A 27,458-nucleotide genomic window follows, 5' to 3' on the forward strand; every position below is an offset into this window, starting at 1 on the left:
TGAGATGAGGGAACCAAATAGGAGAGGAGAGAGGAAGAAAGGAAAAAAGAGAGAGATATCGTGAAGGAAACTGGAGAGAGTGATAGTGAGTTTTGTATATTTATGATTATGGTAATCTATTTTTTATATTTTATGAAATTGCCATATTTCAAACTTTTTTTTTCAAAATTTACCATTTTTTGTAATATTTTTTCCTTTATTTTTCCCATATATCATATATACGTAAACTTCTCTTCGAAAAAATACAATTCAAATCACAAGAGAGTTCAAAACAGTCCCCATAAATAGAGGAACTATATTTATTTTTCATATATATATATATATATATAAACTTCTCTTGGAAAAAATACAATTCAAATCACATTATAAGTGAGTTCAAAACCGTATCATACCAGGGTGGCCAAACTTTGTGGAGACCTTAGCAAAATTTAAAATTATGAAAATAAATAAAAATCTTGATATGTTAATTTGTTTCCTATTGTGCAAGTAAAAAGATAATCATAATTAATATATAGTAAAAATTAGAGTTGGTTGTTGTTATTTTTTTAAGAAAAAAATAATTATTGAGTTATATGAGAAAAGAAAATGTTTTCCACATTAAAAAAAACTATTTATTTTTATTTTTTTTGTTTTTTTTATGTAAACGTATTTTAAAAGATATTAATTTATAATTATTAAGAATACATCACTACCAGTATAACTCAGTCTCAAGAAATGTGATAAAACTAAAATGTAAATTATATTCACCTGTTTCACACTAAATTGTATTTTTTAATATTAATTCAGTTTCTTACTCACTATTTTAAATATTCTATTGTACGCAATATTAGGGTCAACCATAGTTTCATGATTAAAATAAAATAAATAATAGGATTTTTTTAATGTAAAATTATTATTTTAAACTATAATTTTAAAAAATAACTATTATAAAGATAATATTTTCTATAATAAATTTAAATAAAAACATACCATATTTTGCTTAACAAATTATATAGTTAGTATCTTTATAATATAATTTTCAAAATTAATAATATTTATTTTAAAAAATTATCTTTTTTTGTGATTTCATATAATAAGAACAATATCATTATTTGAACAAACTAATAACAGGTAATAATTCAAATTCAAATTCAAAATTATTGGTTTTTTAATAAGTACCTAAAAATTGAGTTTAGAATTATATTTTTTAAAATTTGATTCAGAAATTTTCTTTTATATTTTGTTTAAATTTAATTAATAATAATCCAAATCCTAATCCTAATCCTAATCAGTCTCAACGGCTCAACCATATGCAAAAGTCCTATAAATATATTATATATATATATATATATATTTAATTAACTGTGTTTTATTGGAACGTTTTCCAAACTAAACACATTTGTTCTACTTGAAAACTAGGGTTTCCTAGTATCGATCAGTGTTTTACATATAATTTTGTTTGAAGACATAATAAACAAGCAGGTAACAACTCAGATCGTTCTTCTAATAAATTCAACATATATGTGGAGGATGATGGATTCAAACACAACAAGATCTAATAATAATAACAACAATAATAATAATAATAATGATTTGCCTCCTGGATTTGAACATGGTATTCCTGTAACTCAAACAGGAATGAAAACTTCAAATGTTTTTTCTCAAACTCAATGGAAATGCCCTCAAATTGTAATTAATCATATATATATAGTTCTAAATGAAAACTTCAAACTAAAACAAAAATACTAAATAACTCAAATTGTTTTGTTGTGCTTTGCTTTGCTTCCTTCCTTCATGTGCTTTCCTTCTTAATATCATCGCTATTATAGTATTTCTTCCAATACCAATGCTTCTTCCATACTCTCTCAGTCATCTCGTCAATGGGAATTCCTTTAGTTTCCGGAAGGAGAAAGATAGCAAAGAGGAACATTATCAAAACCCAAGCTGCAAAGAAAAAGAATATACCGGATTGCATATGACAAAGCATAGTCAAGAAGGCTTGAGCTATAAGAAAGGTAAAGAGCATATTGGTAGCGACGGCAAAGAAGAATCCCGCATTTCGAACTTCCAATGGAAAAATTTCACTAGGAATCAACCACCCTAGCGGACCCCATGACCATGCGAATCCAGATACAAAAACACATATTAATAACAACACTATCATGGCATACTTGTTAGACATAGAGTTTGTTGCTTTTAGGTGGGTTGTGAGTATGCCTCCCATTACAGACTGCAAACAAAACAAAACAAATTAAAGCAGCAAAGTTAGTTTATTAGAGCACTCTCAATGGATGATATAAAATACCTCTAAAAAACACAATTTTTTTTATTTTAGCTCTAAATTTTAGATTATAAAATATTATATACTAAATGAGAGAGATAAATCTTATAAAGAAAAATAATAATATTAAAATATTATATAAATGATATGTAAATGTTATGTAATGGTAGATATTGATTAATTGGAGTTTGTGCATAGCTATTATAAATATATGTATAAATGAGCTGATGGAAGATGTTTTTGTGAGTTTTATCTAAAATATTATTGAGAAAGTGTATTACAATCACCAAAATATATTTTTTTATAATTTACCTCAAAAAAATTTACATTATACCATATACCAACTTCTCTATTTTTTCTCTACATTATTTAAATATTATATTTGCAAAAAATATTTTATTCATTTTAATAAATAAAATAATTAAATATAATAGTATCACACTTATATATATATACAAAAGTTTATAAAAAAATAATACTATTCATTTACGATTTAACTATTTTTTCTCTATATTATAAAGAATTAGACATGATAAACGAAACGAAAAAACAAATTTTGATTCTAATTTACCTGAGCAATAAACATCTGAACAGCTGCCTCAATCAGAAGACTTTTTCTTCCGGCCTTATCAACTATAAGATTTGCAACAAAAGTTGCCAACACATTCACTCCGCCGGTGACCACCGCAGACAGAAGCGAAGCATCACTCCCGAAACCAATCGTTTGAAACAACACAGGGGCATAAAACATAATCACATTAATCCCAGTAAACTGTTGAAAAATTTGCAGAGCAATAGTTACCAAGAGCTGGGGTCTGTTGGAACGTTGCATCAGCTTTCGATACGAGTGCTTCTCTATAGCAGCTGATTCAGTGGCACGTAAGATCATTTCGTATTCTTTTTCGACATCTTCGACACCTCGGATCTTTCTCAAAATTTTTAAACCTTCATCTTTCTTACCTCGCTCGATCAGACTTGTTGGAGTCTCGACGATTAGTAGAGAGCCTACGAGTAATATTAGGGCAGGAACGGCAGCCCCTCCTAAGGAGATTCTCCATCCATATGGATGAAGACGTGAAGTGCCATAATTGACAAAATTGGCTAATAGTATTCCCACGGTAATTAGTAATTGGAAACAGATGTTGAGAGCTCCTCGATATCTTGTTGGTGCAATCTCGGATATAAACAATGGAACTGCCTGTATATAATAAATATAAATGTGTTATTTGTGGTTGCGTTTGGTAACACTTAAAAAAATAATTTTTTATTTAATTAATTAAAAATTTAATAATTAAACATAGAATGTGTTTAGTAACTCTGTTTTTATTTATTATTTTTTAAAATTTTAATTAAAATTTATTAAATAAAAAAAAAAAATTCATTTTCAAAATTTTTTTTTACTTTTTTTTCTTCTTCTATTCTTCAAATCAACACCTCATATTATTAAACAAAAAAAAAAATTATCAAACGTGTTTATTATTTTTTTTATTTTAAAAACAAAAAACAAAAATAGTTACCAAACATATTTTTATTTATTAAAAACAAAGCAACAAAATAAAATAATATTTCTATTTTTGTGTTTAAAAAATTCAAAAATAAAAATTTTACCTATTTTTTTATAATTAAAAAAAGTGACAATTCAAATCAAATTAATTGGTTTTTTTTGTAAAGATTACTAACCAATTACAATATTCCAAATTAAAATATTATATAAACAAATTCAGAGGCAAAAAAGGGCTATAAAGGCACATTGCGGCAAAAGCCTCTATAATTAATATTTTTATAGATAAATATTACCTATTGCACAATATTTTAAATTAGATAAACTTTTATTATAAACTAAGCAAACGACATATTTCTTTGAAACGATAATATACGACAAAGTTTTTTAAATGACAATATTCTTGATAATGAACAATTATCACAATTTAAAATAAATAAATAAAATAAACGCCATTTTTCTTGAAAACGAATTGGTTTTTTTTTTTTTTTTTTTTGTAAAGATTACAAACCAATTACAATATTCCAAATTAAATTATTATATAAACAAATTCAGAGGCAAAAAAGGGCTATAAACGCAAATTGCCGCAAAAGCCTCTTATTTAGAAATTATTTTTCTATAATTAATATCTTTATACATAAATATTTCCTATTGCACAATATTCCAAATTAAATTAGATAACTTTTATTATAAACTAAGCAAACGACATATTTCTTTGAAACCATAATATTCTTGACAAACGACAAAGTTTTTTAAATGACAATATTCTTGATAAAGAACAATTATCACAATTTAAAAAAAAAAAAAAGAAATAAACGCCATTTTTCTTGAAAACTATAATATATAAAAAAAACAAACATATTATATAAACACTTTTTAACAAAAATATTAGTATATAATTATAATCAAATTCTGTATATATGTTAGATACCTGCCCCGAGAAATTTTGAAAATGAAATTTTTTTATTTTTAAAATTTAATAAATTTTAATTAAAATTTTAAAAAAATAACAAATAAAAATGAAATTACTAAACACATTTTATGTTTAATTTTAAATTTTTAATTAATTAAATAAAAAAATTATTTTTTTGTAGTGTTACCGAACATCCCAATAATAATCAAATTCTGTATAGTAAGTTCTTTAAACAGTAAAATATATATGTTGGATACCTGATTGCCGAATCCAACGCCGACCCCGAGACAAATCCTTCCGGCAATCAACATGCCGAGATCTTTGGCAGCGGCGTTCAAAACTGAACCCATCACGAAGAAAACAGACGCTGCTTGAATCGTCACCTTTCGCCCAAACTTCTTACAAGTCATCGAAGCTATAAAAGAAGCAACAATGGCTGCCAAGTAAAGTGACGACGTGAACAGCTGAAGATACTGATTATCGTATTTACAATAATTGTTCTCCTTCACGTGGTGCTTTTTCGCGTACACCAATGGAAAAAACTTGATCAGAAAATCATCCATAGATGTAACTCCACCTAATAAAAAAAACAAAAATGTATCAACTATATCATTTCCTTCCCAGAAAAATATATATATGTATGTAAATATATAATGTACCAGATATGCCAATATCATATCCAAACATGAGACCACCACATGCCGCGATTATGCTGCACACAATAACTTGCTTGGTGAGTTTGGCAGGAAAGTCCTCGCCGCCGCCGCCGCCGCCGCCGGACTCAGCAATGACTACCCCAGGCATGTTGTGCAATACTAATTTGACTCTGTAAAATTATGGATATAAGCGTGAATGAGATGAGGGTATTTATAATGGATTGTTATTATGTAACAATCTACCTCCTATTTGAACTCCTTATTTTACTTTTCTTCTTGGAGAAAAATACTCATTTCAGTTAATTATATTTATCCTATTATTTTATTAAATTTGAAATTATAAATCTGATAATATCTAATATCAGTAGTATCTGATTAGTTATATAAGACATATATAATCACCACCACCACCCCTTCGTATAACTCAGTCTCAAAAAATATGAAAGAAACCTAATTTCTAATCAAACTAGGGTTTATATTTTTTGGACCCTATGTTTTTTCTCATTACTTGTTTGGAGTCAGTATTTTGATAAATTATTTTTTAGACCTTATGTTTTGTAAAATTATTAAAATAGAATCCTAAACTCAATTTTGACGAAGACAAAATTGAATATAACAATATAGTTTTTAAGCAGAATGATTTTATTTTTGTTCTGAATTGTTAGTTTGGTAAATTATTTGTGAATTTAATTGAGAAAATATTGACTAAAATCGAGTTTAGGATTATATTTTAACAATTTTACAAAATATAAGATCCAAAAAGTAATTTGTCAAATACATGGTTCAAACAAATAAGGAGAAAAAAGACATGGTAAAAAAAGTATAAACCCATAAAACTAAAAGGAAATTATATCACCTGCATCACACTAAATTGTATTTTTTAATATTAATTCATTTTCTTACTCACTATTTTAAATATTCTTTTGTACGCAATATTAGGGTCAACTATAGTTTCATGATTAAAATAAAATAAATAATAGTATTTTTTAATGAAAATAACTATTATAAAGATAATATTATCTCTCTTTCAAAAACAAAAAAAAAGATAATATTATCTATAATATAAATTTAAATAAAAACAGACGAGATTTTGCTTAACTAATTATACAGTTAGTATCTTTATAATACTATTTTCAAAATTAATAATATTTTATTTTAAATAATTATCTTTTTTTGTGATTTCATAAGTACAATATCATTATTTGAACAAACTAATAACAAGTAATAATTCAAATTCAAATTCAAAATTATTGATTTTTTAATAAGTACCTAAACATTGAGTTTAGAATTATATTTTTTAAAATTTGATAACAATAATCCTAATCCTAATCCTAATCAGTCTCAACGGCTCAACCATATGCAAAAGTCCTATATATATTTAATTAACTGTGTTTTTTTTGGAACGTTTTCCAAACTAAACACATTTGTTCTACTTGAAAACTAGGGCTTTCTAGTATCGATCAGTGCTTTACATATAATTTTGTTTGAAGACATAATAAACAAGCAGGTAACAACTCAGATCGTTCTTCTAAATTTAACATATATGTGTTTTTTTATTTTAAATTTTAAGTAAATTAATTCGATTCTTCTTTTAGAGTATGAAAATTTATTAAATAAAACATAATAATGAACTAAGTAAATAAGTATTCTCGTGCTCGTTATAATTGTATCTATTAAGTGAACTTTGTCACTAAAGTAATGTTTTTGGCAATAATAATTGGCCAGAACCAAACGGTATGAGTAAGAGTGGCTATTTTTTTTTAATAAAATATATATGAAAATTTTAATAAATATATATTTAGAGAGCGGTTATAGTAATAAGGAACGATCCTGACCATTCGTTAATGATTATATACAATGGTTAAGTACAATCCTTACCATTCATCAATGATCAGATATACACCCGCAAAGAACTTTATGATCCTAAATAGTGAAGATCATATATATATATACCCCTTCTATATTTCTTTATTTGAATTATTCTTCAAATTTCTTATATTAAATTTTATTTTTTTAAAAACTATGAGGCCATGCATGTGATAACTTATTAATTTTTTTCATTTTAACAAATAGGTGAAGATGTTCAACACTAAGGATTATCCGACCAAAGTTGATATGAAATATAGAGAAAAAACACAGAGAAAATCCATGTGGGGGATGATGAATTCAAACACAACAAGATCTAATAATAATAATGATTTGCCTCCTGGATTTGAACATGGTATTCCTGTAACTCAAACAGGAATGAAAACTTCATATGTTTTTTCTCAAACTCAATGGAAATGCCCTCTTAAGGTAAACTACTAGATTTTGTTTAACAAAGCTTAATTAATTAATGGTACATTAACATTCTACTTAATTATATATTTATATATATATGACTAATTAATAATTTATGTAATAAACATACACAGATTATGTTAAGTCCTTCTTGGAGAGTTGTTTCTGGTGAGGAGAGTGAAGAAGTCAAGCATCAAAAATTGAGAGAGACAAGAGTGTTTAAAGCAATTTATCCAAGACTTTCTTCAATTCCTTCAAAGTAATTAAAAACTCTCTCATCTAAATTTTTTTATTAGTACAACTTATTTATATATCATTACATCACTAACAGTTATTTATTTCTTAATTATTGTTTTTCAGCCCTAGTGTTTTTCCTGAGGTGAAAAATGGGTACTATGATGATGGTCGAACTCCACTTGTCCCATTAATTCCCATTGAAGAAGAATCAGCAAAATTATTATCAGAAAATTTTATAGACTTGGATTTACTCATTAAAATTCTTAGCAGTCCAAAAATGATTAACAACTTGATGAAATTGAACAACTTTAATAATAATGTTCCAACACAATGGGGTATTGCTGAAGAAATAGAGACTACTAGTGCCAAGCGAATTAAACTGTATTAATCAGAATTTTTTTTACATTATTACAGTGTTATTTAAAAAAATCTATAGTGTACTTAATTTGTTTTATTTTAACATTAGCTTGAATCTGATAAGTTCATATTTGATTGAATGAAGGGGTTTTTTCATTTTTCAATTTTATTTTTTACACTAGATAAAAATACTTTCACACACTTCACAAAATGTAATATATAAGACTTGAATCTCTTTTCATAGTCCATTCCTACTAAAGAAACTTAAATAACTAAACATCATTGATCATATATAGTCCATACACTATAAGAAAAAAATAATTTTTAAGTGCTAATCGAAAGTATTTATAATATATTTTTTAAAAATATTAACGTATAGTCTTGTTATTAAAAGTCAAGACTTTTCGATAATAATTTTTAGATACTATTTTCATTGTTATTGTAAACCATTTCATACCACTTTTTCAGTGTTTATAAATAACAATTTATTAGTGCAACTGATAACTCTTAATAAGCATTTAAATATTTAATACATAAAGTTATAATTAAGAGTAAAAAATAGTTAATCATCTCATTATAACTTTATCAACTAACTATGCAATTATAATACCTACAATTTCTTCAATAATAGACATAGTTGGTGTAAGCCTCCACCAAAGTTATATTCCTAATTTCTTAATTCACTACAAAAAACGTCATTTTTGTCGGCGCGTTTTATGCGTCGGCAAATGCTGACTACGAAATTCTGTCGGTAATGAGACTTTTGCTGGCGCAAAACGAAATGCGCCGGCAAAAGTACTTTTACCGACGCAAAAATGCGCCGGCAAAATAACAGTCACCCTGATGAAAAATGTTTGCACGAAATTGTGATGACAAAAATCTTAGCCTTTGCTGGCACAAAATCACGCAGGCAAAAGTCACACTTTTTAGCATCATAAAATTGCGCCGGCAAAGGGTAAGACTTTTGGTGGCGCAATTTTGCGCCGGTAAAAGTCTATTTATGCGCCGGCAAAAGTCTATTTATTTTTACCAATAAAATCTTTTGCCGACGCAATTTTGCGCCGGGAAAAATAATATATATTTATTTTTATAAAATTAAAATTAAAATATGAAATATTTAAATATTTTTATTTAATAATTTTTATTTAAAATATGAAATATTTAAAAATTTTATAAAATATAAAATAAAATATTTGAATATTTTTATTTAATAATTTTAATTTACATTGAATTAATTCTCTATTAATTTTTAATTCATTTAGTAATTATATTAATTTATTTAATAAAAATTAATTTTTAATAATTAAAAATTAAATTATAATTATTAATGTTAATTGTCTCAACTAAACATAAAAATATTAAAGTAACGTAGTAAATTAAAACATACATTGTGTTCTAATAATATAAATTAGAAATATAGAAAAAATGTCTACAAATGGGTAGTGTTGTGCTCATCATCCCCGCCTTTGTCAAATGCACCATAGTCATCGTCATCTTCATAATAACTGGTGACCAACGATTCCTAGCACTCATTCAGCTTCTGTCGCTCCATATCTTCAACCAAAATAATTAAGAAAACATTAATAATTATCTTAAATTAAGAGAAATGATAGTCATAATTCATGACTCTTTGTCTGCCTAATTATCATTAGGTGAGAATAATATTTGCAAAAATAAATATTTATAATTACCAAAGAAAATGTAGTTAATTATGATTTCTTATTTTTCAAATATAAAATTATGATGTGTTATGCAAGAATAAATTATTATGTTATATGCAATTTTATTTTTTTCCTTATAAGTAAATTAGTAATATTATATTACAATTAAACTTTTATTTAATAATTTAGTTGATTATTAATTATTACAATATTATTTTAAAAAATCATTTAATTATTTATTAATTATAATTAAATTTTTACTATTTTATTTAGTTAAATTTTAATTATACTTAAACTTTTGTTACATTAACCTATTAATTAGTAAGTAATAACAATTTTATTTTTAAATTATTTATTTACTAATTAAATTAATTATTATTTTTACTTTTTTAATAATAATTAAATTTTAACTGATTTATTTATTTATTTAAGTGTCATTATATTTGCACCCCAAAATTTGATTAGTACTACTTTGTGCTTATATTTTTTCTATTACATATTCTAAAAAATACATAAAAAAAATATGTTTAAATATTTAAATAAAAAAATTAACATAAAATATATATATATATATATAATATCTTGTTAAAAAAGAGTTTTTTTTCTAAAAAATTATACATTATTTTAAATAAAATGATGAAAATAATTAAGGATAATAATTAAGTATTTGACTAATTAATGTTAATTTTCCTAAGTCTAAAAAAATTTAGGCAGCATAACAGCTATATTTTTTACTATCAAAAAAATTTTAAACCTGCAAATTATACACAAAAATCCAGAATATTCCAAGAACATGCAAAAATAAAAACATAACAAATAATAATTTTCTACCAAAATTAACTATACACATATTTATCTTTAAAATATATATACAAACACATACATACACATATTTATCTAGAAAATACAATTTCATAAACATATATACCTAAGAAAAATATATACAATATCTATTTTTTTAATAACACAAAAATAACCTACACAAATAATATGATTTTTTTTAAACATATACATATATATACACACACAAAAAAGTACATATTAACAAAAAAAAATTACAAAATATATAATTGACAAAAAAAGTATAACAAATATAGAAAAAATTACATTGGGGGCTCGGTAAAGGGGCAGAGGTGCTCGGGAGATCCTTTACAGTGTCTCTTGGAAATCCCTAAAAAAAATAACTTAGCAAACAAAAATATATTTAAACCATTAAAATGAAATAAAAATTAAAAGATAATACCATGGATGGTGATGGTGGAGGTCGTGCGTAGGGCGGAGTGGGGCGGAGAAGGGTGGGAGAGGGGCGGAGAGGGCCATGAAACCAGAGAAAGGGAGAGAGTAGAGAGAGAGGGTGAAGGAGAAAATCTGTAAAAATTTCAAAATGAGGAAGAAGGGGTGGGCGGCTGTGTTTATCGCTAAGACTTTTGTCGGCGCGTTTAGTTGCGCCGGCAAAAGTTGTCCATGCTGCCCTAATTCAAAACGACATCGTTTCATTTAATGAGACTTTTGCCAGCGCAACAAAACGCGCCGGCAAAAGTCAACCCAACTACCATAATTAAAATGTGGACTTTTGCCGGCGTGTTAGGTGAAACATGCCGGCAAAAGTCTTTCCCACATGAGTTTCGAAATGGGCAAGGTGGGAATTTTCCCGCTCAACTTTTGCCGGCACATTTCGCGAAATGCGCCGCTAAAAATCTATTAATGTAATTTTTTTAATTAGTGTAATTGTTAATCTTGAGTCACATCAGCCATAATTAATTTTTTTCATTTTAACAAATAGGTGAAGATGTTCAACACTAAGGATTATCCGACCAAAGTTGATATGAAGTATAGAGAAAAAACACAGAGAAAATCCATGTGGGGGATGATGAATTCAAACACAACAAGATCTAATAATAATAATAATAATAATGATTTGCCTCCTGGATTTGAACATGGTATTCCTGTAACTCAAACAGGAATGAAAACTTCATATGTTTTTTCTCAAACTCAATGGAAATGCCCTCTTAAGGTAAACTACTAGATTTTGTTTAACAAAGCTTAACTAATTAATGGTACATTATTCTACTTAATTATATATCTATATATATATATATATGAAGAATTAATAATTTATGTAAACATACACAGATTATGTTAAGTCCTTCTTGGAGAGTTGTTTCTGGTGAGGAGAGTGAAGAAGTCAAGCATCAAAAATTGAGAGAGACAAGAGTGTTTAAAGCAATTTATCCAAGACTTTCTTCAATTCCTTCAAAGTAATTAAAAACTCTCTCATCTAAATTTTTTTATTAGTACAACTTATTTATATATTATTACATCACTAACACTTATTTATTTCTTAATTATTGTTTTTCAGCCCTAGTGTTTTTCCTGAGGTGAAAAATGGGTACTATGATGATGGTCGAACTCCACTTGTCCCATTAATTCCCATTGAAGAAGAATCAGCAAAATTATTATCAGAAAATTTTATAGACTTGGATTTACTCATTAAAATTCTTAGCAGTCCAAAAATGATTAACAACTTGATGAAATTGAACAACTTTAATAATAATGTTCCAACACAATGGGGTATTGCCGAAGAAATAGAGACTATTAGTGCCAAGCGAATTAAACTGTATTAATCAGATTTTTTTTTTACATTTATAGTGTTATTTTAAAAAATCTATAGTGTACTTAATTTGTTTTATTTTAACATTAGCTTGAATCTGATAAGTTCATATTTGATTGAATGAAGGGGTTTTTTCATTTTTCAGTTACTATCTATATCTATCTATATATATATATATATATATATATAATGAGAGCTCCAAGGAGATGATGTGGCACTCTAAAATTACTCCAAACTATTTTTTCTATTTTCTTCTTTAATCTAATTTTTTTATTCATTTTTATTATTAATCTATATCTCTTCTATATAATAAGTATGTAGATAACGGAAATTCTTGGTTTTAACGGTTTTTTATATTTTTAATGTTAACTTTAACGGAATATTTTTATATTTAACGGTAGTTTGTAAACATCACTTAAACCTAAATAAAATAAAAAATTAAAATATGATATTTTTGAGATATTTTACAATAATAATTATTTAAAAATAATAAATAATTAAACAAATTAAAATATGATATTTTTGAGACATTTTACATTGATAATTATTTTAAAATAATAAACAATTAAACAAATTAAAATATGATATTTTTGAGATATTTTACAATAATAATTATTTAAAAATAATAAAATCATATGTTTTATAACTTAAATAAAATTTAATTAAACTTAAATTCACTTATAAGAATAATATCATATTAAACATACTATCAATTAGCAACAATTGTTTTTTTTTAAAAACTAGCAAGAAACTTAAATTTAAAATTCACGTATAATATTTAATATTACATTAAACATATAATGTATAATCTCTTGTTGTCACTCACAAATTCAAAAACTAGAACAAATATAAACTTACTTGTTATCACTCATAAATTAAAAAACTAGAACAAACATAAACTTAAACAAAAATAAATAAATTATTTAATTAAAATAAAATATTTATTCGAAATTTATACGATATTAATATAAATTTAATAACTAAAACTAAGCAAACGTGCATATTGCACATTGCTTGTAATATATATATAAACTACCGAACCAAAATCCCTTTGGATGAATATTTGGACCACGTTACCATGGGCTGCTAGCTTGTAACAACTATATATAATATATATGAGCATGTATATCTCTTATATATAAAAAATATTTAGATATAACGAAATTAAATAAATTAAAATAAGATATTTTTGAGATATTTTACAATGATAATTATTTAAAAGTAATAAAACCATACATTTTATAATTTAAATAAAATTTAATTAAACTTAATATTATATTAAACATATAATATATAATATTTTGTTGTTACTGAAAAATTAACAAACTAGAACAAACATAAATTTAAATAAAAATAAATTAATTAATTAATTAAAATATGATATTTTTAAGATATTTTATGATAATTTAAATAATTAAATTAAATTTATTTAAAAAATAATAAAGGCATACATTTCATTTTTTTTATTATCTTATAAATTTGTGTGATAGTTTATTTTTTATCAAATTATTGGACTTATTTTTCTTTATCAAATTCACCAAAAGACATTGTGAGATATATTATAAAGTAAAAATAGTTGATGCATATATATTAAAGTATACACTATTACTTTTTCTATCCTTATTTTATTTCTTTTATTAATTTTTTTTATATATTATTATATTTTATATATATGTCATGTAGTAATATAAATATATATCTATGTCAACCTTGTGTTTAGATGTCATATATGTAAAAATTATTGATATAAATATAATTCATTCTATCATATATATATATATTTAAAAAAAAAGAATGAACCAATTTTTATTAAAATTATAGATAATGTGTACAACTTTAAAAAATTAAGCAAACGTGCATTGCGCGTTGTTTTTACCTAGTATATATATAAAGGAGAACTTCAAGGAGGTGATGTGACACTCTAAAATTACTCCAAACTATTTTTTCTATTTTCTCCTTTAATCTAATTTTTTTATTTATTTTTATTATTAATAACTATTTTTTCCTTTAATCTAATTTTTTTATTCATTTTTATAATTAATTATTTAAACTTTATTTTTTTAAATATTTAATTAAGATATTTTTTTAATATCTATATAAAGGAGAGCTTCAAGGAGATGATGTGACACCCTAAAATTACTCCAAACTATTTTTTCTATTTTCTCCTTAAATCTAATTTTTTTATTCATTTTTATTATTAATTATTTAAACTTTATTTTTTTAATACAAAAAATAAAATAAAACAAAAACTACATTAAACGTTTTTTTTAGATATTTTTTTAATTAAATACCTAATAAACTAACAAAAAATAATAATAAAAAAAAAACTACAAATATATACTACATAATATACTAATAAAATAAAAAATTTGAAGCGGTATATAAAAAATCATATGGTGTGGTGATATATAGTTAGTTTGGAAAAAACATAGACACTCTATTATGTTAATCTATATCTATATATTATGAGTAATCTATATATAATAATAAATAAATAAATAATCTATCTATTTTTATTTATAACCTGTTGACAAAATACGAGATCCAAATGTCAATTTTTAATAATAAATTATCTAAACGAGTAAACACAAGGTCCACGAGTTAATTTTAAAAAAATAAAGGGTCCAAACTGGTAATCGGCTAAAATACAAAGTTCAAAATGGTGTGAACCCTTAAGTAAAACATAAATTATATATATTTATATAATTTACTTTCTATAAAGAATTTTTAACACTTTGAATAAATACATAGTCCAAAGGTTAATTTTTAAAAATAAAGAGTTAAAACGAGTAATCGGCCAAAATATTGTGTTCAGATAATCGATCTATCTATTCCTATTTTTAACATTTTGACAAAACTTGAGGTCCACAAGTTAATTTTTAAAAATAAAAGTCCTAATGGGTAATCAGCTAAAATACAAGGTTCAAAATGATGTGAACCCTTACAAAAAACATAAATTATATATAATTTAATTTTTATAAATAATTTTTAACCTTTTGAATAAATATATGGTCCAAATGTTAAATTATAAAAATAAATGGTCAAAATAGGTAATCGGCCAAAATACAATGTTCAAATAATCGATATATCCAATCCTATATTTAACCTTTTGACAAAACACGAGTTCTAAAAGTTAATTTTTAAAACTAAAGGGTTCAAACGGGTAATCGTCCAAAATAAGTCTTACACAAAACATAAATTTCCATATACGTAATTTAGATTGTTTATAAAAAAATTACGTAAAGCATATAATAATGATAATAATAATAAAAAAATAAAAGCTCATGTACAACAAATTTTTTGAACTTTGTTTTCGGTATTTTAATTATTCAGAATTTTTCAAAAACTTGCAAGAGGTTTGATATACAATGGACACTATTATGAAAAAAAAATTGTGATCAATACGCCCTCACGTGTCCATATAAAGAACATGTTGTACAAGTAGGGTGAAAAAAATCCATATCGTAGCAATCTCCTAAAAGTATTTTAAAATATGTATATTTTGTAATAATTACAAAAGACTGCGCGAAGCGCGGTTATGTTTTCTAGTATATATATAAAGGAGAGCTTCAAGGAGATGATGTGGCACTCTAAAATTACTCCAAACTATTTTTTCTATTTTCTTTTTTAATCCAATTTTTTTATTAATAACTATTTTTTCTATTTTCTCCTTTAATCTAATTTTTTTATTTATTTTTATTATTAATTATTTAAACTTTATTTTTTTAAATATTTAATTAAGATATTTTTTTAATATATATTTAGGAGAGCTTCAAGGAGATGATGTGACACTCTAAAATTACTCCAAACTATTTTTTCTATTTTCTCCTTAAATCTAATTTTTTTATTCATTTTTATTATTAATTATTTAAACTTTATTTTTTTAAATATTTAAATAAGATATTTTTTTAATATATATATAAATGAGAGCTTCAAGGAGATGATGTGTCACTCTAAAATTACTTCAAACTATTTTTTCTATTTTCTCCTTTAATCTAATTTTTTTATTCATTTTTATTATTAATAACTATTTTTTCTATTTTCTCCTTTAATCTAATTTTTTTATTCATTTTTATTATTAATAACTATTTTTTTTATTTTCTCCTTTAATCTATTTTTTTTATTCATTTTTATTATTAACTATTTAAACTTTATTTTTTTAAATATTTAAATAAGATATTTTTTAAATATATATATAAATGGGAGCTTCAAGGAGATGATGTGTCACTCTAAAATTACTCCAAACTATTTTTCTATTTTCTCCTTTAATATAATTTTTTTATTCATTTTTATTATTAATAACTATTTTTTCTATTTTCTCCTTTAATCTAATTTTTTTATTCATTTTTATTATTAATTATTTAAACTTTATTTTTTTAAATATTTAAATAAGATATTTTTTTAATTAAATACCTAATAAACTAAACAAAAAATAAAATAAAACAAAAACTACATTAAACGTTTTTTTTAGATATTTTTTGAATTAAATACCTAATAAACTAACAAAAAATAAAATAATAAAAAAACTACAAATATATACTACATAATATACTAATAAAATAAAAATTTTGAAGCGGTATATAAAAGATCATATGGTGTGGTGATATATAGTTAGTTTGGAAAAAATATAGACATTCTATTATGTTAATCTATATCTATATATTATGCGTAATCTATATATAATAATAAATAAATAAATAATATATCTATTTTTATTTATAACCTGTTGACAAAATACGAGATCCAAATGTCAATTTTTAACAATAAATTATCTAAACGAGTAAACACAAGGTCCACGAGTTAATTTTAAAAAATTAAAGGGTCCAAACGGGTAATCGGCTAAAATACAAAGTTCAAAATGGTGTGAACCCTTAAGTAAAACATAAATTATATATATTTATATAATTTACTTTCTATAAAGAATTTTTAACACTTTGAATAAATACATAGTCCAAAGGTTAATTTTTAAAAATAAAGAGTTAAAACGAGTAATCGGCCAAAGTATTGTGTTCAGATAAGCGATCTATCTATTCCTATTTTTAACATTTTGACAAAACTTGAGGTCCACAAGTTAATTTTTAAAAATAAAAGTCCTAACGGGTAATCGGCTAAAATACAAGGTTCAAAATGATGTGAACTCTTACAAAAAACATAAATTATATATAATTTAATTTTTATAAATAATTTTTAACCTTTTGAATAAATATATGGTCCAAATGTTAAATTATAAAAATAAAGGGTCAAAATAGGTAATCGGCCAAAATACAATGTTCAAATAATCGATATATCCAATCCTATATTTAACATTTTGACAAAACACGAGTTCTAAAAGTTAATTTTTAAAACTAAAGGGTTCAAACGGGTAATCGTCCAAAATAAGTCTTACACAAAACATAAATTTCCATATACATAATTTAGATTGTTTATAAAAAAAAATTACGTAAAGCGTATAATAATGATAATAATAATAAAAAATAAAAGCACATGTACAACAAATTTTTTGAACTTTGTTTTCGGTATTTTAATTATTCCGAATTTTTCAAAAACTTGCAAGAGGCAATGGACACTATTATGAAAAAAAATTGTGGTCAATACGCCCTCACGTGTCCATATAAAGAACATGTTGTACGAGTAGGGTGAAAAAAAATCCATATCGTAGCAATCTCCTAAAAGTATTTTAAAATATGTATATTTTGTATTAATTACAAAAGACTGCGCGAAGCGCGGTTATGTTTTCTAGTTTTAATATATAAGAGTTGAATCTCAAAATACTAAACTCTTTTCTACGTCCATTCCTACTAAAGAAACTTAAATAACTAAACATCATTGATCATATATAGTCCATACACTATAAGAAAAAAAAAATTAAGTGCTAATCGAAAGTATTTATAATATATTTTTTCAAAATATTAACGTATAGTCTTGTTATTAAAAGTCAAGACTTTTCTGACAATAATTTTTAGATACTATTTTCATTGTTATTGTAAACCATTTCATACCACTTTTTCAGTGTTTATAAATAACAATTTATTAGTGCAACCGATTACTCTTAATAAGCGTTTAAATATTTAATGCATAAAGTTATAATTAAGAGTAAAGTAAAAGAGTAAAAAAAAAGTTAATCATCTCATTATAACTTTATCAACTAACTATACCTACAATATCTTCAATAATAGACATAGTTGTTGTAAGCCTCCACCAAAGTTATATTCCTAATTTCTTAATTTTATCTCATGTTTAAATTTTGAATGATTCAATGACTCCTAATTAGTTTTATTGACGTTTTGAAAGTTTTATTAGATCTTAATCATTTTGGAGTTAAAAAGTGACATGAAAATGTTAAAAAATGTTCACAAGAAAAATTTGCCATATAAGAGCAACTCTAATGGGAGAGACTGGAAGGGTTTTTATTAGAAGAAAACAGACAACATTGTCTCTGCTTGGCAACGTTGTCATCCTATTTTCTTTTAATCTTTCTTTCTCTTTTTCTAATTGGCTAAATTTATTAAAAAATTGTAGTGAGGTCAATTAAGCCATCATTATAGTTGCTCTAATAAGCGACACGACGCTTCCTGAAGGATGAGAGACGCCAGGTCACTTAATAAATTGTTAGAACAACTATTTTCTTTCATTAAATCTCTCAAACGTTTACCAACCTCAAAAGTTATTTAAAAAATATATTGGAGGCACTCAAAACAAATTATCAGATAAACAAAATATTGATAGAAAATAATAATATTGCTTTACACAAAACTAGAAAATATAAACGTGTTTCGCGCAATATTTTGTAATAATAAAAAATATATTTTTAATTTTTTTTTAAGAGATTGTGTGGTAGAGATTCATTTTCACTCTACTTGTACAATATGCTCTTTATATGGACACGGGATGGCGTATTGACCGCAAATTTTTTCATGATAGTGTTCATTGTATAGCAAATCTCCTGTAGGTTTTCGAGAAATTTTGAATAATGGTTATTCTGGTCGATTACCCGTTCTACCATTTATTTTTAAAAATCAACTTTTAGATCTTGTGTTTTGTCGAAAGGTTAAAAGAAATAATAGATAGATCGATTATTTGAACACTATATTTTGGCCGATTACCCGTTTTGACTCTTTATTTTTAAAATCTATTTTTTGGACCATGTATTTATTCAAAATGTTAAAAATTCTTTAAAAAAAATAAATTCTCATTTAGAAGCATGCTTCAGTCGAAGGATGTGCAATGTAAATTCTTCCAATTGTTACACTATTTTTTCTTCTAGTCCATATTTTCTCCTTTGAATTCCAAACCCAACTTGTAGGGAAATTCGAATAAGTTAGCTCTCATGCATCATCATAATTTTTGTTTGCCTCCAAAAATAATTATATAAGTTTAAATTTATATTCATATATAGAAAGATATTTTATAAATATTTTTTACAAAATATCTTTAATTTAAAAAAAAAAACTATAAAAATAGATATGAAACAAATTCTAAGATTTTAAATATCTTTAACTAAAAACAATTTCTAAATAAGGTTAATTTGACTTTTAATGCATTAAGTGACACTACATTTAAAAAATACCATATCACTATATGACTCTCATTTTGGTGCTACTAATGACCTTACTACCCAAAATACTCATGGCATTTTTTCTCACAGACTCTCCGTATTCTTTCCCAAAGTCCCGAAGCAAGCAAACACTACTACAAAATACCATTTACGGGACATTTTTTTAGGACACGCATATAAATGCAAGTCCTTAAAAATATTTATGGAGTTTTTAGGACTCTCAATGAGAGTCCTGAAAAAACACAATTTAGGACTCGCAATGAGTGTCCTAAAAAAATATGCGAGTCCTAAAAAAATGTGGGCTAAAAAATGAGTGTTTTACTTAACAATTTTAAGGACTTGTTTTGGAAGTCTTTAATACTCTTTTAGGACTCGATTTGCGAGTCCTAAAAAAATATTAAAGACTCTCAAAGCAAGTCCTTAAAATTGTTGTTAAGTAAAAAAGCATAAAATTATTTTATGTAACAATTATTATAAGTTTTAAGAGAATTTGTATAGTTTTGATTTTTAAAATTATTTTTTATAATATTAGGAATATCACATTTTTTTATATGAATAATATACTCTTATTTTTATTTATAAAATAGATAAATAAATAAATAAATAAAATATAAGTGCCAAAAATCCCTTTCTCTCTCCCACCCTACCCGATCCATACTTGCATTTCTCCATCTCTCTCTGCTCTGCTAGGGCCGAACGGCTGCCCTCCGATGGTCACCGGCGTGCAGACACCCGATCAGGAGTACCAGACGCCGCTGAAACTCCAGCCTCGCGAGCCCTTCGTTGCCGTTCTCCGCCGCGAGCAGAAGCCTCCAGCTGGTGGAGCGGTGGCCTCGCAGGGGTCGCGACGGTGGGGGCATTGAACAATCAGAGGTATGCCGTCGCAGCTGGTGGAGCGGTGGCCTCGCAGGGGTCGCGACGGTGGTCTCTGCTCTAAGTATGCTTTCTTTAACAATTTTTTTTTCCATATGTATATAGATTTGAGAAATATATGTATAAATATTATATATATGAATAGATTTATAATGCCTATATATTCTGTTTTGTAAGGTTTCGTATGAAGTTGTTTGGAGGCTTTGATGTATTCCAATTATTTGGCTTGGTGTATTTTGAGATTTGGGATTCCTTGGTTTGGTGGCTGTGTGATTTGGGATTTAAATTTTTACTTGTTTATCTTAAAATTTTCTTGTAACTCTAGGATATTTTCTGGTTAGTTTCTGATTTTATCTTTTGGATGTTTTTTGTCTTGAGCTGGAAAGTAGTGTAAGGAAACCAAGGCATATGGATCTCTTAAACTAATGGTTGATGCTCTTCAAGTGTTTGAGAAATTGATGCAAAGAAACTACAGAATATGATTTAATGAAACTATGAGTGATCACAACAAGGAAAATGGGTTTTTACCTCGGTTTTTAAGCTTGATTTACTTCGGTTTTCGCTAAAATTCGCAACTGCAGTAGTTCGGAGCGAAGTAAAAACTAGCTAAAAACCGAAGTAGAATCCCCACTTTCTACTTCGATTTTTATATAATAACCGAAGTAGAAAGTGAATATACGCTACCATCCTGGACACTTTCTACTTCGGTTTTTAGGTAAAACCGAAGTAAAAAGGCTACTTTCTACTTCGGTTTTTAGGTAAAACCGAAGTAAAAGGTCTACTTTCTACTTCGGTTTTACCTAAGAACCGAAGTAAAAGGGGACATTCTACTTCGGTTCTTAGGTAAAACCGAAGTAGAAAGTAGACCTTTTACTTCGGTTTTACCTAAAAACCGAAGTAGAAAGTGCCCGCCTTTTGTTGTTTAATATATATTTTTGATTATTTTTAAATGGACGGTTTCTATTTTTATATATATATATATATTTTGGCCTAATTTTATTTAATTGATCTAATTAATTTTATTTTTTTTTGCTTAATTATTTTTCAACGATTTAATTATATGATATTACAATTATATATATTTTTACAATTGAAATTGGTTAAGAATTTTTTTTGAATAAAAATATGATAACTTTTATTAATTAAAAATGTTGTACATAAGCATATAAAATACAAGTACTTAAGTAAGATAACTAGCCTTAACATTAATACATTTACAAAAGACTAAACTTACAACTAAACAAAATAGGCTTACTGATAAAATGTATGTCATCAATTTGCCTAACCATTCGTGTTGGATTGGCAAGAGGTCTGCAATCTCACAATATTGCGTCTTCCCACCAAACTGTAAAATTAATAAATATAAATTAATTTCATAGATTATCGATAGCAAATAAATTATAAAAAATGAACTTACTTTTTCTTTTAGGGTAGTCATTGCATTTGATGCCCGTACAAGATCTCTAATGTACTTCAAGACATAAAAACCACATTCATGACTTTGTGGTTGTCTTGGACATGTAACATTGAATATCTTTGTGGGATTGCCGAGTAATTCATTGGAATAAGCCCTATAATATGCACTATTTAAAAAGAAAATTAACAAAAGTTATTAAAATGTAGTAACATGTAATATTTGTTGCATATTAAGAAATATTTTAAAAAATTTAAAACTTACCTCATTATCATTGAATCAATTTCTTCAGGACGTTTGTGTGATTTCAATGGATCTAAGAACACGATTTTTCCTTTTGGCATAGCAATCACCAACATCCAATGTTCCCTAAAATAAGAAGCGTATGTTAAGTAAAATAATTAAATTTTTAATATATGACTAATCAAAAAAGAAAAGTTTACACTATTTCTTACCGTATGTTCCAAGGTATAAAGTAAAGTTGACCAACTCTATCCATGGTCATCAACCAATTCGCCAAGTCAATGGTTGATCGCTCTACATCGTTAACATTATTAATGCTAAGACGTTCAATGTCATAAAACTTGTAATAGACACGCTGATTTGGAAATAGGGACTCCCAAATGCATCTGCAAAATTTTCTTTAGTGTTAAATATTTTGAAAAATTTCGGCAGAGTTTCCCCTATAAATAGGACTTCCCAAACCTGTAAACATTCAATGTCTATGAAAATTTTCAACAGATCACAGAGCAGTATTCATAACTGATTCTAAATTTCTATCATTCCAAATAATTAGTTTAAGGGATACCTTAATCCGAATATCATTGCTGAGCCTCTAATCATATGCAAGGTAGCAACTTGTTCCACATCCTCTGAAGTTAGGAAGATTGACTCGCGATTCATGAATGATGGGTCCACTGGAATGGAGACGACTGAGTTTATTCCCTTAACTCTGCAAAATTCTCTCACCATAAACTGAAGGCTAACATGGATGCGATTCATGATGTGATCGGCAAATGGTTGGCCTTCGGTCAGAGTGTTTTCTGGATTGACGTGAGACCCAGCTGATGACAGATGCGCGCTAGTCAAAGAATTACGGTTCGTCTTATCCTTGGATGAAATTTTTGACATAGGAGGTTTCTTTTTTAGAGGACCCTACGCAACATCAAGTAAAAATAATATTAAAATAATGGACCAACAAATATTTTAATAGGTAACAAATTAAAGAATTCGTTTATACCTGGTCAGTCATAATTAAATCTTTTGGCCAAGGAAGGAATGCGTCATAAGTATCTCGAACATAGTGTATCTCCCCAATAGAACATGGGATTTCAGCATCCTCTTGTAACATTTTGGTGACTCGCACCCTCGCGTATTCGTCTGTCAGTTGAACACCATGAATAGTCAGTGGACCCACCCCATCAATGATAACACCTTCTGCCACCACATTATGAATATTATCCGAACAAAGTAACACATCCTGCATGTACGGTGTGTCATCCTGCATGTACAGTGTGTGGTATTCTTCGTCGCTCTGCTCGTCATCATTGTCGTGTTCATCCATATCATCTATCCCACCTGCTTGTTTAGCTTTTTCCTCCTTTAAAGCTTTAAGTTCTGCTCTGAGCCTCGCAATTTCTGCATCTTTCTTACTAACAACATCAGCCATTTCTGTTGCTATTTTTGGTTTTCTTCCAAAGACGGACGAAATCTTCGCAAACGACCTACAATAATCAACCAAATTTATTTTAAAACTAAAATATTATAGAATTAAGTTAAATGCAACAGATAAAAAATAATATCATACCCAAGTGCTCTAACATGCCCTGGGTGCTCAGGTGTCCCTAAAGCTTGCGTTAATATGTCATTCCGACCCTTTGCAATGATTTCTCCACTACTAACTTTTTCTTTCAACTCATTCTGTGGAACAAACCAGTGGTCACTTATATTAGTGACTTATAAGAACTTTATCATTCCTAAATTACTTTAAAATACTTGCTTGAAACCACTTACAATTCTTCCTTCAATTTGTTTGTCCAAATCTGTGACAAGAACCTTCTTCTTTTCTCGTGCTCTTATCCAAACTTGGTACCGTTCTACATCTGCCACACCTAGTTCAGTTTTCTACAACATACAACAATTAATTAAAGTTGGTGAGTGCAATATTCTTCATAACAGGTTGACAGTTATAAAATAGTGATGCGAATTACTTACCAGGTCCTCTCTAACATTGGCAAGCCCTCTACGAGATGTACGATGCCTCGAAGTATATTTGAGAGCTCTTTCACGTTGTGCTTCCCGCAAAGCCTACATTAAATAGGTAACAATAATTTTTTAAGCAATTATTATTATTTCAAAACTAATAAATCATATACATAATAGATATACATAATAGTCCATAAACTCAGGAGATAAACGGTGGCTAACAAATGTCCTCCAATCTTCTAAGTCAAGTTCTGGATATTTCTTAGGAAGGATTTGGAGTTCATCTATCAGACCGTCTTCTGCCAAAGGGTAGATGTAGTCACTAGTGATGTTGGTCTTAAAATCTCTCATCATTCTTCCCGCACTTTTCATTAATTCTGGTTTCCAATTTTCTGGAATGTTAAAGGCACCCTAAAATAGAAAGAAAATGATTAATGAAATGCAAAGTAATTCATGAAAATGATCAATATATTAAAGTAATTAAAATATTTTCTTACATATACATCCTCCCATATTCTATTCTTCAATTCTTGTGGGACTTGTCTCCAATCCTTATAATTGAGAGAGACCGTTCTCCTAGTTTTAACTCCAAGGTACGATTGCATCTCACTATATGCTTTCCCTATAGGTTGACCTTTATCATTAAACTGAATATTTCTCTTTATTCCCTTAGCTTTTTTATTATTGATATTGTTCTTCTTTGTTGAGCCTCGCCTATTTGGTGTGTTCTCCCTTTCAGAAATTGTCATCTGCACATAAACAAGAATTAACATTACAATTATGACATAAATAAATACATATTTAACATAAAAATGAATACATTACTCACTGGACACATTTTCTTTTCTTTTCTTTTTTCTTTTCTTGGTTGATCCACAATCTACCCATATTTCGTCTCTAATATCATTTCTAATGTATTCCCCATCATCATCATCTTCATGGAAATCATGGATTTTCTCAACTTGCTCATGTATTGGTTGTCCAACAATAAAATTGTCATGAAACAAATCACTAACTCCATTTTCTGCTTTTATGTTATAAAATTTAACCATTGTGGGCAATCTTAGTTTATTGCAACCACTGAACAATTGTATGTCTGCATCTCTAACCATACTATCAAATTTTTCTGGATTATGAAAAAACTCTTCTTGTGCTTCATCAAGCAATTCTATAGGATGATCATCAAAATCATTACTCTCAAAATCATCTACACCTCGCCTACCTAATGGATATGGGTCATCATTTAATAATTCTCCATGCCAATACCATTTACTATAACTCATATCAAATCCCCGACAAAATACATGATCCTTTATCATGGTAATATTCCCCTTTACTCCATTACCACAATCGATACAAGGACAACGAATTTTTTGTGGATCACAACAATTCTTTAGGCAAAACTCTAAAAATTTGTTGAATCCATCTTGAAATTGTGATGTTTCTCTCCTCTCAAGCATCCATGATTTATCCATACTAATAACAATATTCAATTCCTAATAAGTTAGAAAAAAACTTATATTAGGTTCTAGTCTTATAAATTTTTTTAAAAAGTCGACAGAGTATCCTCTGTTTCTATAGCATACCGTAATTTCATAATTACCTATAAAATCAATACAAACAAACACAATAATCAAGCATATATGAATCCATCATTATTAGGTTCTAGTCTTATAAATTTTTAAAAAAATTCGGCAGAGTATCCTCTGTTTCTATAGCATACCGTAATTTCAAAATTACCTATAAAACCATTTAAAACAAACACAATAATCAAGCATAGATGAATATATCATTATTAGGTTCTAGTCTTATAAATTTTTTTTAAAATTCAGCAGAGTATCCTCTGTTTCTATAGCATACCGCAATTTCAAAATTTCCTATAACAACAACACAAACAAACAAAATAATCAAGCATAAATCAATCCATCCTTATATCACCACAGCACGCAAATTTCCCAGAGCCTACTTCACTAATTTTCAAACATAACTTTCACTAAATCTAATATGCATGATTACATTAGTCTTATCTTTATACATAAATCTTGTAGTAATATAAATAAAAAAAATAACTAACCTTCAAAATTAATCTTCAATGCACCCGAAATGAACAACAAAGTTCACCACTCAATCAACGACCCTACTAAAACATTACATAATTAGTAAACTACATAATTAATTATCAAACCAATAAATAAAAAAAATCAAACTAGTTAATGAAACTAATGAACAACACTTTGATCATCTTCAAGCTATTTATTTTTTTCAAATATTTAAAAAACAAATTTATCTATTGTCAAAATTTCTAAAATTAACTAATATACATATATATTTATAATAAACCTAATTTTTATCACATTATTTAAACTAACAAAATAAACAAATAATTATAAAAATTAATAAAATATTAATTATATTAATTTTAAATTCGGAATAATAAAAAAAAACATAGAAAAATAAAAAATTATCATCAAAACCACATTTTAGTAATCTATACCTGTTTTGAAGTTCAAAATCCCCTTGCAATGAGAAAAATCCGGTCAAAATCCGGCAAGAAACACCACTTTCAAATGGAGAAAATACCCACGGCCAAATGCTTTTTTTTCTCTAAAAAACAAAAAAAAAAAGATTTTTGGACTATATTTCGGTTTATAGGGTAGAAATGTTGCAAGAAATAAAGAAAAGACAAAAAAAAAGGTTTGGAGAATGAAAATGGGTGTTGGCTCACGGTGGTTAATGGAGGTTTTGGGGGGTTTTTTTTGCACAGAGGGAGAGGAGGGTTTGAGAAAGATGACCGTTCGGGTCTAGGGAAGGGGTTATAAAGCCCTTTTACTTCGGTTTTTACCTAAAAACCGAAGTTAAAGGTCCATAAGTGGAAAGTCTTGTGCACTTTTAACTTCGGTTTTTAGGTAAAAACCGAAGTGGAAGGTGCACTTTC

General features: G+C 26.4%; 3 protein-coding genes and 1 long non-coding RNA gene across 4 annotated transcripts; 3 read left to right on the top strand and 1 right to left on the bottom strand.

Annotated features, from left to right (window-relative positions):
• Positions 1-1,771: 1,771 nt before the first annotated feature.
• LOC133781714 (sugar transport protein 8-like) lies at positions 1,772-5,478 on the bottom strand. The gene is made up of 4 exons (XM_062220786.1): positions 5,334-5,478; positions 4,932-5,251; positions 2,832-3,458; positions 1,772-2,209 (listed from the first exon to the last, which is right to left on the bottom strand). The coding sequence occupies exons 1-4, from the start codon at positions 5,476-5,478 to the stop codon at positions 1,772-1,774; spliced, it is 1,530 nt and encodes a 509-aa protein (XP_062076770.1).
• Positions 5,479-5,510: 32 nt separating this feature from the next.
• On the top strand, positions 5,511-8,235 carry LOC133781722 (zinc finger CCCH domain-containing protein 30-like). The gene is made up of 4 exons (XM_062220797.1): positions 5,511-5,537; positions 7,404-7,625; positions 7,745-7,869; positions 7,971-8,235. The coding sequence occupies exons 1-4, from the start codon at positions 5,511-5,513 to the stop codon at positions 8,233-8,235; spliced, it is 639 nt and encodes a 212-aa protein (XP_062076781.1).
• Positions 8,236-11,495: 3,260 nt separating this feature from the next.
• Positions 11,496-12,489, top strand: LOC133781732 (zinc finger CCCH domain-containing protein 6-like). The gene is made up of 4 exons (XM_062220805.1): positions 11,496-11,504; positions 11,649-11,879; positions 11,999-12,123; positions 12,225-12,489. Exons 1-4 carry the CDS (start codon positions 11,496-11,498, stop codon positions 12,487-12,489), a joined length of 630 nt encoding a protein of 209 aa, XP_062076789.1.
• Positions 12,490-20,668: 8,179 nt separating this feature from the next.
• Positions 20,669-21,396, top strand: LOC133812751 (uncharacterized). The gene is made up of 2 exons (XR_009884018.1): positions 20,669-20,968; positions 21,082-21,396. It is a non-coding gene; the product is annotated as an uncharacterized LOC133812751 (long non-coding RNA).
• The last annotated feature ends 6,062 nt before the right edge of the window (positions 21,397-27,458 follow it).

Source organism: Humulus lupulus, chromosome 1, assembly GCF_963169125.1.
Source record: "Humulus lupulus chromosome 1, drHumLupu1.1, whole genome shotgun sequence".
NCBI lineage: Eukaryota > Viridiplantae > Streptophyta > Magnoliopsida > Rosales > Cannabaceae > Humulus > Humulus lupulus.